Source organism: Saccopteryx bilineata, chromosome 5, assembly GCF_036850765.1.
Source record: "Saccopteryx bilineata isolate mSacBil1 chromosome 5, mSacBil1_pri_phased_curated, whole genome shotgun sequence".
NCBI classification, from domain to species: domain Eukaryota; kingdom Metazoa; phylum Chordata; class Mammalia; order Chiroptera; family Emballonuridae; genus Saccopteryx; species Saccopteryx bilineata.
The window spans coordinates 204,893,605-204,907,286 of record NC_089494.1 but is presented as its reverse complement, the minus strand read 5'-3'; the positions used below and the strand labels follow the sequence as shown (position 1 = coordinate 204,907,286).

Sequence of the window (13,682 nt, the reverse complement as noted above, 5' to 3'; positions counted from 1 at the left end):
TAATAGATTTACTTATTTTATCAGTGAGAGACCATTTGCAATATTTTTCCCATATGTATTTATGGAGCTAATCTACCAAATAAGCCTCTGCTTAGTAAGCTGGGTTTAAGTCCAGATCCAATATGTTGCAAATTGAAGACAATTGGTATTTAAATAAATCAAACCAGGTAGTAAGTTAATTGCTGTTAGTGAAATAGCCCTGAGATTACATGGTTAAGCTTGCCTTTGTAGCAACAAATATGTATTAAACTCTGGACAACCTCTAATACTTATAAAAATGAACTCTGAACCTACTATTGTTCAAAAGGGTGTTCCTTTGTTTAATTTTCACTTTTATTTATACTGTAAACCACTTAAAATTTTTTTAAAGACTGTTTTGTTTTTATTTTGTTTTTTGTTTTGTTTCATCTTATTTTTGCAGACAGGCTGGAGGAGAGAGCATCCTCAGATAAGAATGTAGACCCACTTTCTGCTCCACATAAACATCCTCCAGAAGATCCTTTTGGTTCTGTTCCTTTCATTTCTCACTCAGGCAAGTTACATATGTAACATCATCGCTGTCATCGAAAAATACACACGAGAAAGACTAAGAACAATAAATGTTAATATAAGGCCAAAGTAAGAATCAGGTGTTAGTTTTAGAAAATAGAATTAAAAATTATTTTAATCTTTAGCCATCCTAGTTTTCCTAATGTCATTCAGTTGTATTTTTTGCCAATGTAGAAAAATGCTGATTTACATAATAGAATCAGAACTGTTTCTTTTTGCCTTTATTATTGGATACTGTTGAAAAAAACTCCATGCCTAAAAATGTCTTGTTTATATATTAAAAATACATAAAAAGGTATTTTTATGTTTAATTTTGTTTAAAAATCCTATATTTTCCTAGTTTATACATGCTATCATAGTTGCATTTGAAAAAATTATATTGCCACAATCATTAATTATCTACTCTTGTTCTTCATCTTTGCTTTGATTTCAATCCAGAATTTAAATATTATTCACCATTTAAAAGTATTTGTAGTATTATTTTCAAAGTACTCATCCAGTTAACAGTATTGAGGATATTGGAATGGAATAGGATCTCCCTTTGGCATAAATGGCTTTTTATGTTCATGTAGTTATAATGGAAAATATGAGTTTAATCTTGGGAAAGGGGAATATATTGGAAGAAATCAGGCTTAAGAAGAAGGTAAAGGTTTTGTTTATTGCAGGGATGGGCAAAAGTAGGTTTATATATAGTTTGTTCGTATGGAAAAAGACTAATAACTTTATTTACTGTGTGTTTTGTGTACTGATAACTGTAAACCTACTTTTACCCACCTTTTATATTCAAGGTAACTGTCAGTGATGTTATTTGGTTCTATTCCTTTTATTTCTCACTTAGGCAGGTTACATGTGTAACATTATCACTACCATTTAAAGCAATACACACAAGGGTGAACAACAACAACAAAAACCTTAGGAATGTATAGCCAAAATAAGATATAGGTGAGCTGACAGCTGCGTGTTAGGCCGTACTATTCTGTAGACGCCTAATCTCCGAAGCTAAGCAGGGTTCGTCCTGGCTTTTACTTGCATGGGAGACTGCTCTTTTGTTTTGTTTTTTAACGAAAGAAATAGGTGTTCAGGATTTCTGATGAATACATCAAGGCAATGTTAGAGCTTTTCAACATTGAGATTTGGTTATCCAGAATATACAGCATAATGATAGAGAGTTTCTACATACTTGCATGTTCCATGGTTTACTCTTTGCCACTTGTTGACAAGAGTTAATATTCTTCTCATTTTCTTCTAATTATCATTTTCATGAGTGACCTAATTAATTGGGAGAACAGTTTACTATCTATTTAGTTAATCTGCGTAGATGTGTTTCCTCACATTCCCAATAGATTATACAAATGTTACATTTTTTAAAAATGATCTCTAAATGGCCTTTATATGTTCTCATAGTACTCAGTGACTTCAGATATTGATCTATTTGAGGTAGAAAGTTGTGTTAGTACTAGCTTTTTTTTCATATTCTAGATGGAGTTGTACAATACTTCGCAGGTTTGCACATGTCTGTGTAACCTCTCTGTTCTTGAAGAGCTTCTAAAGGAACCCTGGGAAAGTGACTAGCAGGATCAGGAACTAGTGTGAGCCTCAGTGATTTGCCTTTTCCCTGGGCACACTTATTTTGGAGTTGACTTATGATTTCTGTAGCTAGAAATATGCTCACAGATTTAAACTTGATTGCTGCTACTGTTACTTGTTTTCTCTTTTCACTGTATCTAACTTCTCTGTTAGATTTTTAAGCTCAATTATTGAGGGTTAAAAATATGAATTGTCTATCTTTGAATCCTGTTTGGTGGCCAACCCAGTAACTACTTAATAATGTTCATTGGATATATGGACAAATTATGAGACTTCCTAAACATTATATCCCTTAGTGTTAGGACAGTGACCTTAAAAAATGCCCTTTGATATAAATGCTACAAAAATGCTTCCAGAATATCTTTTTTAGATTTAGTGTGAACATGAACATTGCAGTAGCTTGGTTATAAAAAATTGAGTACATAGGCTGGAATAAAGGAGGGAATGGTTATAAGAGAAATGTGCCTCCAGAGAGAGAAGAGAAGGCAATCACTTGGGTATAATAGCATTATAATTTATATTTATCAGACCCAAAATATGTAATTAGAATAAAAATCTAAAAATAACTGACTTTATTATCAAGCTTAGAAATGCTTTGTTATATATAATTTTTCAGTAAAAATATTTTGGACATTCATTTTCCCTTAATAGTAAAATAACTGAATCTTTTGGAATAAAAATGAACTTCTCCATAAACTAGAAAGAAATTGGAAAAAGAAAAAGGAATTTTCTGTCCAACGAATATATATTCTAGCTACATTGTGAACACCTGGAGATTTGTTGGGCTAGAAAGAGGAAAGGCAAGGAACTACTATTCAGTGAGTGAGTGTGCGTGTGCGCAATACATGAATGATATGTAAGCCATCTTACTTCCATCTGAGAGTTGACAGTTACTGAACATATTTAATTTTAGCTAAGCCATATGAAGAATGCTACTGTAGAATAAAATAAATTCAGTTGTGAGGCCAAATGCTATAGAATTGAGCAAGTTTGAAGTCTTTTTATAAAGTACATTTCAGAAGGCCCACTGTCCTCATCGTGTTCCTGATACACTGGTTTTATTAGGCATTATGCTTTTTATTTTGAAAGAAAAAAAAATTAAATCTTTTAATCTTAACTTTGAAACAATAATGGATTAGTTTTTACTTTGTTTTTGTTTTATAATTAAAAAAATTATAAACTAAATTTTAAAACCTAAAATATTGTGTACCTCAGAAAGTTGGATTTAACAAAGTTTGAAAAAAAATTATTTGCCTCCTATCTCCCTGTCTCCTTTCCCTGTTCAAACTCCCTAGAAGTAATTTTTTACTCTTGGCATTTTAATATAGCATGCTTATTTTGTTTTTCCCACTTTTTCCAGTTTTAGATAGTATCTGTATTAGTACAAGATTCTAATAATAATGAGCTAGTATTCTCAGCTACTAACTGAAACCTTTAAATAAAGTATAGAAGCTGGGCTGTGTGTGGCTGGCTCAGAGGATAGAGTATCTGCCCAGCGTATTGGCATCCCAGGTTTGATCCCCAGTCAGGGCACACATGAGAAGCGACCATCTGCTTCTCTTCCCCTCTCTCTCCCCCTTCTCTCTCTCTTTCCCTCCTGCAGCCAGTGGCTCGATTGGTTCAAGTATTGGCCTGAGATGGGTTGTCAGGTGAATCCGGGTCAGGGTACATGCTAGAGTCTGTCTATCTCTCCTCTAGTGTAGAACCTATTTATGAAGCCTTGCATTACTAGAACTGTTTTAATAGCACTGTGTCTATTTTTATTAAAGCACTAATAAACAGTATTCACATAAAAGTCATATTAAAAGTCTGGTATTCATCCCATCCTGAAACCCACATGCCTTTTCTTCTCCCCAAGGCATCATTTTACAGTTAGTTTACCAACCTAGAGTGTGTGGCTTTGTGAATTATTTTATAGTGTGGGCTACCTAATTTTAATAAACACAGTTTCTGGAAGTATTTTAAGAATTTTGTTGACATATAGGCCATATGAATTATGTCACTGAAGTTTTAGATTTTTTGCACTGTTTTTCATTTTTAATTAGGTTTGGTGAACTTTTCCTACTCTTCCAAACCCCAGGCCCAGCTCATGGGTCTCATCATCTATAAGTTAAACTGAGTTTAGGGTTATAGAAAGGTCCCATTATATATGGCAAATACTTGTCAACCCAAGCGCTGTATCATTTTATAAGTCATGATGAATAGTTTGTATCTTTAGATTGTAGAATTTAATTTTTGAAGATCAAGAATTTTTCTATTCTAGGCTGTTAACAATAACGCTTACTATTTATTGAATCTTTTGCCGTATGTACACTGTGGAAAGTGAGTGCTCAGAGAGCACCAATGACTTGCTTAAGGTTAGATAGTGTGTAAATAGGAATCTAGCTGTGTCTAATTTTAAACTGTTCGGCAAAACAACGTTTTAAGTGTCCTGTTTTAAATAAAAATCTACAATAATACGAGTAACATATTAAAAATGTCTGTTTTACAGCATTTTTAATCTGGCTGGGAAATACTGTTTACAACTATTATGATTGTTTTCTTATACTCAGTCTTGTCACTTGGCCTGTGGTCAGAGAAATAGTATAGATTTTAATAAAACCTTCTAATCCTCTAATCTCAGCCTGGCATGGTAAATCGCTGGTAAATGATGGTGGGCAGTATGCTTCCAATTCAAAGTGAGCTTTAAAGTCTACAGCCTCAGCCCCTCCCTATGTCATAAATGATGAGACAACAGAAGGCATGTAATTAGAATAGCAGTTTCAAGCCCCTTATCCTGTATAATCTAATAGCAAAGAAAGGAACATCAAAACAAAATTTCCTTGAAACTGGAAGCTTCTTATATGATTAAATATGTACCACCTGTTTTATAACTAAATGAACTGTCTTCTAAAAGGTGGAAACGTGATTAGACGAGAGATAACGTGAATAGTAGGAGGCAAACATGTCCCTCTCTCACATTTATTTTTGACATTTTCTAAATATGTTGAATTTTTTAGGTTGTTTATGAAGGTTCATTTATGTGATTTAAGAATATATCATTTGTAATATTTAAAATAGAGTGGCATTACCTAACATCTCATTCTTTATATGAAGTATTTATTTAAATGAATATTTTAATATGTGAAAATCTATGAAAGTTGACTACAAATTTTAGCTTTTGAATTTAGAATCTTTTGGATTGTGTAACACTATAATTTTAACATCTAAAAATTTCCTTTTATGAAACTCAAGCATGGAAAGGATGAATTTATATTCTTAATTTTGTTTGGTTAGGTAAACTTGTTCTTCAGAACCTTCCAATTGTTCACGTTGGCCAGTCATCTTCAAGACCACGAGAGTCAGGATTAGTAGATGGGTTTCATAGCTCTCAAAGTCAATAATAAGCTTCCTGAGGGCAGAAATTGTCTTACTCATCTTTGTATTCCATACAGTACCTTGATGAATGACTTCCTTAGCAGAGTATACTTCAGTAATCTAATATCTTTCTCTCACATACACACACACTAATACCTAATGAGCTTTTATTAAATTAGATAAATATTGTTCAGTGTTCAGCTTTATCAGTTAATTTTCATTATTTTCCTTGTAGATGAAGTAACTAAGGCTATTTTTGGGTGTTTATCATCCATGGATTTTGTAAAGTTGAGTATTCTTTCATTTTGAATAAGCCTTATAGTATTTCTAGAACTTAACCCTAATACAATACTCAACTCAAGGTATTTATCAGACAGTTCAACAAAACACTATTTGCTGAAACAGAAACAATGCAATGCCCATTCTGTTGTTTTGTTTTTTTAACTTTTCAGGCAAGGCTTTGTAAAGGGGATACTAAAGAAATGTAAAGTAAGCCTGTGGTTGTATTTTGCAGGTGGTTGATGATACACCATACTCAATATTTGTTGGTGATGATATTCTATGAGTAGTTTAATTGTAGAATTTATAGATGAGAGTTTTAAACTAGTGGCGTCAGCAGAGAAGTCACTATGGCCTTGATGGATGGCCTTAAACTCAGGCAAGTAATTTTCTATAGTTTCAAATTCTTTATGTATAAAAAGAGATTGGACGATATCTAAAAATTCATTCTTGGTTTTTGCTTTCAAGATGTAGTTGAAGCTATGAAACAGGATTAAAGTCATCAATAGAAGGAAATGGAAAGAGAAAGCAATGGAATGAGCATTGGGTGGTAACAGTGGTAGGAAGTCATGATAGTGATCTGACATGAAAAGCAAGGGGAACAATTTTGAAGCTGTAGTTGATAAAAGTGAAGAAGAAAGATCATAGCAAATCTTATAGATCATTTTTATGCTAATGTGGGAGCCTAATAGGGAGTTAAGAGATAATGTATGAAAAACCTTTGGCCCTGCATTTGTTCACTTGAGGGTATTAGTTACTACTATTCCTCTTTGGATTTATTTCTCAGTACCATTCAAAGTATATGGAAGTATATAGGAGGTACTCCATAATTATAAAATGATGGTAAAAACATTAGCAAGAACAACAATACAGCCCTTTAATGAGTACCTGCAACATGCCAGCACTGTTGTAAGCAGTTTATGTATGAGCAGTTTTCTCACTTGAATCCCTGCTACAACTCTCTGAGGCAGATGCAGACGAGGAAAATGAGACTCACTAGTAATGCATGATTCCAAATGAGAACAAGACATCCAAGGACACTTTTATTTCGTCTCCTATGCTAATGAAGGAAGGGAAGTATACTATATATATTTTATACAGACTGTTAACCACATGATTAATTTGGTATTTCACTTACTTAGTAAATGCGTATTATTTTACTGACCATACTGAATAGTTGACACACTACTTTACTTAGCTTTGAACTATCTTGAAATTTTGTATTTGAGGTACATTAAGCTAGAAATCAGTGAAGATAAGTACTAGTTCTCTCAACAACTTTTTTGACTTCCATTGCTCTGTTTTTTCAATACCTAATTTGGAATTTCCGTGAGAAAGAGTTCACATGTCACACAAGATAATGTAAGACTTCATAACTTATTAATGCAGTTCTTGATAATTTACCCAAATCTGAATTGTCGCTCTCAGCCACTCACCTTGTTCTCAGGATTTGGCTTTGACTGGGTTTGCCACTTCTCAGCAATCAAACTCTACTTCAGAAGATGAGGGATACTCAAAAAAGCTGAAATTTGTAGTTTCAAGGCACAAAACAGAAATACAGAATCTCCTGACTAGAAGCCACCTAAATCATTTTCCTGTATTTAGTGTAAGGAAGCCCTGCTTTGAGTCACAAATAAAAATTGGGTAATATATGACATTTACAGTGTTTTACAAGATCAATTAATAGAGAAAAGATGAAATTGAATTATGCTCCTGAGCGCATTCTAGATATTTGTGTGTTAAATACTTGTTCTTAGTGTTCATTCCACAAATAACTCCCTTTCCACCTACATGAGAAACAGCCATTTTATGTTAATAATACAAATCTCAGTAATTATAGAGATTATTAGGATCTAGGATATATTGAATTACAACACAACATAATTAGGTTATACTTTTGGGAAATTAATATAAATAGTGAAATAATTCTGATTTAAATTTCATAGTTAGAACTTGGAGGAAGCAATTTGGCACCAGGAGCAAACAGTAGGGATATCTGAGGTCGTTTTTGTGGGTGTTTGTTTTTTAAATTACAGGAGTATGTTTAGGCATAGAAAGATTACAAAAAATAAATTGATTATAAAAATTGGTGGCACTCTTAGCTATGAAGCCATACTTTAAAGTACTATACCTTGAGTGGCTGGTAACCAACTTTATAACTTGTAGTACTTATTCTGATAGTTGTTTGTGCTTATAGGATTAGGACTAAAAGCTCTAGGATATATTGAAATAATTTTTATTTTTGTATAATTCCATTTTTTTCTCAGTCCTTCTACAGTTTTACAATTAACGACAATTAAGTAGATAGCTATTATTTTTGAACAGGACACCTTATCTAGGATTGTCGTAATTCGGAGCTTGGATCATAACTTTTCTTCAACAGGAGGTGCTGGAGAGAGACCACATGTAAACTGAGCTAAATGGCGCTTAGCATTTAGGTTGCTCTTAGTGTGCTTGTCAGAGAGGCTCACTAATACTCTTTCTATATCCATTTATGGTTTATGAAGGAGTGGAAAGATGGAGAAATAGAGAAACATTTACACAGTATCAGGGTGGGTGGTGAGAATATGGGGAAAAAAGGGAATTTGGATAAATATTTTTGATTGCTTGCTTTTGTTTTATGAAGGGTAGGTAATAAAAGAAATAAAACTAGTTTGTACAAACAGAAGATTTCCCTAGTTGCCCATACTTTTCAGGGAAGTAATCTGCAACCACAAAGATGGCATAGATCATTGTGTGTGTGTCTTTTCTTGTTCTTTTTGAAAGCAGCCCCTTTCAATTTCTTATATTGTACTCTCAACTCTAGCTATAAAAAGATCAGAGCTATAGTTTCCAGCATCCAAAAATGCACCCATGTGGTGTGTGGATATATATTTGTTTGTCTACTTATTTCTGGCCACCTTCTAAAGTAAACCTGAACTATTTTTTTTTTTAATAATTAAAAATTTTTCAATTACAGTTGACATGCAGTGTATTATTTTAGTTTCAGGTGTCTAACACAGTGACTGAACTACTCTTGAATTAGCCATAGAATTGCACCCTCCTCTCTCCCTCTCCCCCCTTTTCCTTTCATTTAGATTCACCTTCAGCTGTTGAATCCAGAAAAGTTGCTGGAAGGTTGGAGTATAATGGACGAGGTAATTGAGTTGGGCCTTGCCCTGGGAACAACAATCTTATGTAGTAGAATGTATTATAATGTCCCCTCATAATATGATAATGTATATTATACATTCCTCATTACATATGAGGGGACAGAGAGCATTTAGCTATGATCGTGTCAGAGATTGTTAACTGGGTTAACTTTATTAGCTGTGTATTAATTATGCATAAGGGAGGAATAACAGTAAATCCATAAAGTGAAATTGATATTTCAAAAGGAAAACTTTATTTTTATTCTCCCCCATCTCAAAGAAAAAGTGCATGTTCATGGCTCTGCTTAAAATGCTTAAAGACATGGAACACCCTAGAGGCTGTATTGGTAGTTAAATGTTATGTATACAATGTCTTATCATGTTTATCAGAATTAATACTGGATGGACTATTATTGCTATTTGAAAAGATGCACTAAATATGGTAAGTGAAAAAAATATCACAAATTTATATCCACACTGGCGATTACAATACTGATCTGTATAAATCCTTTACAACCCAGAAACATGTATCTCTATTAATACAACTTCCAGATGCCGACAAAGGACAGACAGAACGAGAAGCAGAGAATGACAAATGTGTTTGGGAAGCAGTGATGGCTACTTTGGTAAAGGAAACAGTTAATTTAGAAGACTGGGATTAAAATATAAGAATAACAAAAAGGTCAATTGAAGCATTTGGTCCTATGTTAAATGTTCCAGAAAACTAGGAACAAAGCTCTGTGCCCTAGAAAAGGAAATCTTTGCAGAGAGCTAGTAGGGCAGCATTTCCCCAAAGTGCTTTTGGAAAAATTGTTTATAAAAGTTAATAGGCATTACATGTAAATAAAAGTGTAGTGGAGGAGATTTGGGGATTTTAGGTTTCATAAAATTGAACAGGTTCTTTTGTGTAGGACTTGACAGCACCTTGAACGCAACGAGCGGCTTCTAGGTGCGCAGAGGTGCAGGACGGCACAGTGCAGCGTTTCCGAAGCTCAGTGGCCGGACACCGTAGAACTGTTTGGTTCTTGTTGCGGAAATAGTGTGTTGCAGAATACACTTTGGGAAGCATGCTGGAATGTTCCCGAAGGCATGCATGAGCAGGCACGAGGGGTGCACATTGTGTTGTTTCTCTGGGTGGATAAGTTGCTGGAGGAGGTAATGCTGTAATGCACCGTAGAGGAAATTTTCCCAAAGTGAGGGAGGACAACATGTCTTTGCCATTACATCTTCTGCTTTCGAAAAAAAAATTCATTAAAATAGGTTTCATGACTAATCTAAAAGTAATTTTAGTTTTTAATATCAGAAGTTTGCTGCATGGAGAAGTCAAATTGCATTTAATTTGGGTTTAAGCTGTTAGGATTTAAGATAAGCCTGTTACAAATGTGTAAAGAAACAGCATATAGCTCTTGGCTGGGGTCAGGAACTTGCAGGTGGATAGTGGATGAAGATTACATTTGTATTTCAGTACAGCCTGATGGAATTCTCCATGTCCTCTCTCTCCCTCACTCAGCCCCACTAGATTTCCTGCCTTCTCCTCACTTCCAAGTTTGTCAACAGACTGTGGAGCTGGCCAGAGCCTGTGGCCGTCCTCTGTCCTCGGTTCCCTGGAACTGTTTGCATTGCCCAGCTCAGTGGCCAGCTCCTTCCCTGGAAACACTTTCCTGTCTGGCCCTGTAAGCTTGCACGTGCCTGGTTTTGGTACCCTCTTTTGCACTTTTCAGTTTGCTGTGCAGGTTCCTCTGCTGACTTCTAAATGTTTGACACCTGAGGGCTCAGTGTTGGATTCCCTTTTCCTCTTGTGTACATTCTTCCTAGATGATTTCCTTCAGACTTGGGACCCTCTACATACCCTCTGTATGGCTATGGCTCCAAGTCTCTTTATCCAGCTAAAAACCAACCATTGTGCTCAAGCCATAGATATTTGCTCAAGCCTTGTGCCCCAAACCAACCCTGATAATGGGCTCTACTTCTCAATTTATTCTTCATTCTTTTCTCTGTCAATAGCACTACCATCCACCCAGGGTTTTCCTCTCCAATTTCTTATTCTGCCACTTCTTTTTACCACCCCCCACCATTGTTCAGCCATAATCTCTAACTTGAATTCCACAACTTCTTCTTCCCTGATCCCATTTTGTTCTTTCCCTTTAGTCAGTTATCTTTTTGAAATATCAATCTGATCATGACACCCATTTAAAATAAAGCCTGCAACGGCTCCCCACCACACAGTTTAGAACAAAACCCAAACTCTTTATCATGCCCATAAAGGGACTTGCCCTGTCTGGTCCTTTCCCCTTTCCTACTGCATACTGTCCCGTGTTCCCTTTGCTCACTATGCTCCAGGCACAGTGGCCTGTTCTCAGTCCCTCAAACACACCAGCCTCTTGACTTGGCCTTCACACATGCTGTAGCTCTCACCTGGGGCAGCTTTCTGCCTGTCCTTTGCACACTGGCTCCTGGTCACTGTTAGGCCACTTCCTCAGGGAGACCTTGGCCGACTGTGCGGAGAAGGTGGTGCCTCCTGCCCCTGACTTGCACCACTGCTCTGTCCTCTCATAGCCCCAGTCACAGCTTGTGTTTAGACTCCGTCCCCACACTTGATTGTAAATCCCTGGTGGAGAGAGCACATTTATTTTACTAATGTATGTATGATCAATGTATGGAATGTAGTAACGTACCCTGTAAAATGGTTTTGTTGAATCAAAAAATGTGTGTGACTGACTTCTGAGCTAAAACATCTCCAGATGTTCAGGGTTTATGTTTCTATGGGACTTGATTGTATTCTGAATATACTGACCATGTTTGTGTCCATTGCTGTAAGCTCAGAGTAGTCCCTTACTGTTTCATTCAACAAATACTGATTCAGCACAGTGCTGGGGTAGAAGTGAATGATACATGAAGTAAATGATAAATAGGATGGTGTCTAAGCGCTCATAATCAAGTAGGGAAAACCAACAAGAAAACAAATAACTGTAATACAGTATAGTAGGTGATATAAGTAAGGCTTGTACTGGGTCCGTTGGAAGCACCAAATAGAGGAATTTTTCAAGGGGTTCCTCTGAAGGGCTATGACACGGCTGGGTCTTGAAATACAGTCAGGTCCACTGGGCCAGTCAGGTGGGACTTGGAATGCTAGAAGGACAGTCACACTCAGGTACTAAATGGTAAAGATGTTACAGCAGCAGAGTGCTCCTGGATACCTAAATCCATTAGGCTCCTCAGTTTCTGACAGCAAACATTAAGAGGCTGGGTAGTAATATAGCTAAAAAAGAAAATAAAGAAGAAACACTTTATCCAAATCTATTCAGTTTCTGAGTTTGAGTAGGGAGAATTGGGTGTGGCTATAAAGAAGGATAGAGTCATCAGGGTCCAAGGCCAAACTGGGAAGAACAGATCTAGACAGAGCAGGGCACCCTGTGTGGGCTGAGGGCAGGGACTTCAGAGAGCCCCTGGAAGGTTTTAAGCACTAGCCACCTGATTAGTGTTTCAGGAAAGTCATTCTGGTGACAGGGTAGAGGAACAGTGTGAAGGATGTGAGACTTGAAGCAGATAGGCAAGTTTAGAGGCTAAAGAGCTGCTAGATGAGAGATAATGGAGGAATGAAATAGATAGCTGGCAGAGGGAGAGGAGGGAACAGATTCAAGAGATTTTAAAACACCATTTGGTGGGAAGAGGGAAAATGATTTCTAGATTTCTGCTGGTTTGTAGAATTAGGTAAACAGAAATGTTCAGAGGGAATTTAGAGGGAACTGGTGAGGAACCCATGTAAGAGGAAAGATGATTTCTTTTGATTTTATCAAGTTTGAAGTATTGGTAGGATACATATTCATGACAAATATTAGATAAATAAGGCAGATAAGTATTCATGGAAAGTACCAGAGATCTAGTCATTATGGTGTATGTGGCAATTAACAGATGTAATTAAGCCCCAGGGGAGGACACGCAGAGGGAGAAGGTCAACCAATGACAGAACCCTGGGGAACATACATGTTTAAGGAGGTACTAGTGAAAGAGAGGTCTCTACAAATATGACCAAGAAAGAATTGTCAGAGGTGGGAAGACAACAGAGCTGACTTTCAAAGAAAAGGAAATAACTCAGAGGAATGTGCCATAGGAGCACCATGTGACTAATGGGAAAGTAATAATCCTTACATCATAAGCTAATTAGTTTTCATGACTACAGACTATCCTGGGGACTTCGGAGAACCCCTGGAAGGTTTTAAGCACTAGCCATTTGATGAGTGTTCTTTTCATTCTCTCTTCACTGGGGCTGTTGAGCATGCACTGCCAAGAAGGGGACAGCACCAAACACATCAGACTCCTGTTTGGGACTCTCCACTCCAACATCAGAGGGTAAATGGGTTGGGCTGAGGAGTGTTAAATTAGGATCTTAAATTAGTCCACTGCCAGATTTGTCTCCGTAAGCTGGGCTCCTAGATAATTGTTTTGAAAATATGTGATCTTAGTCAAAGGAGGGGGGAAAGGTGAATGGATATATGATTGGATCAATTTAATTTAATCCCTACCTCTGGAAAATCAATTCAGTATACCAGTGTATTGGTGGAAGGGCAGTATCTTTTCATGTAAACTAATATACTATGTATATATTATATACCATACAATGAAATTACAAAGCAGCTTTATTACCAGTCATATAGTGACCATAGTATATTTTTAGGGGTAGCATTTGCTTTTAATGTAATGTCCAGTAGTGTAGAATGATAGTTAAAGGAAGATGTGTCATCTAGAGAAGGCCGATGTCCCTGATGTCCCTGGTAGTTT

The 13,682-nt window shown here is 36.1% G+C and overlaps 1 protein-coding gene across 2 annotated transcripts in view; it reads left to right on the top strand.

Annotated features, from left to right (window-relative positions):
• Window positions 1-13,682, top strand: part of BMP2K (BMP2 inducible kinase) — a 143,891-nt gene that overhangs the window by 128,141 nt on the left and 2,068 nt on the right. The window contains exon 15 of one of the 2 annotated variants that reach the window (XM_066279868.1): window positions 422-532. The exons of the other annotated variant lie outside the window; for it this stretch is intronic. Within the exon in view, the coding sequence (XP_066135965.1) occupies window positions 422-532 (111 nt within the window). The remainder of the gene's footprint in view (window positions 1-421; window positions 533-13,682) is intronic. 2 annotated transcript variants of the gene reach the window in all.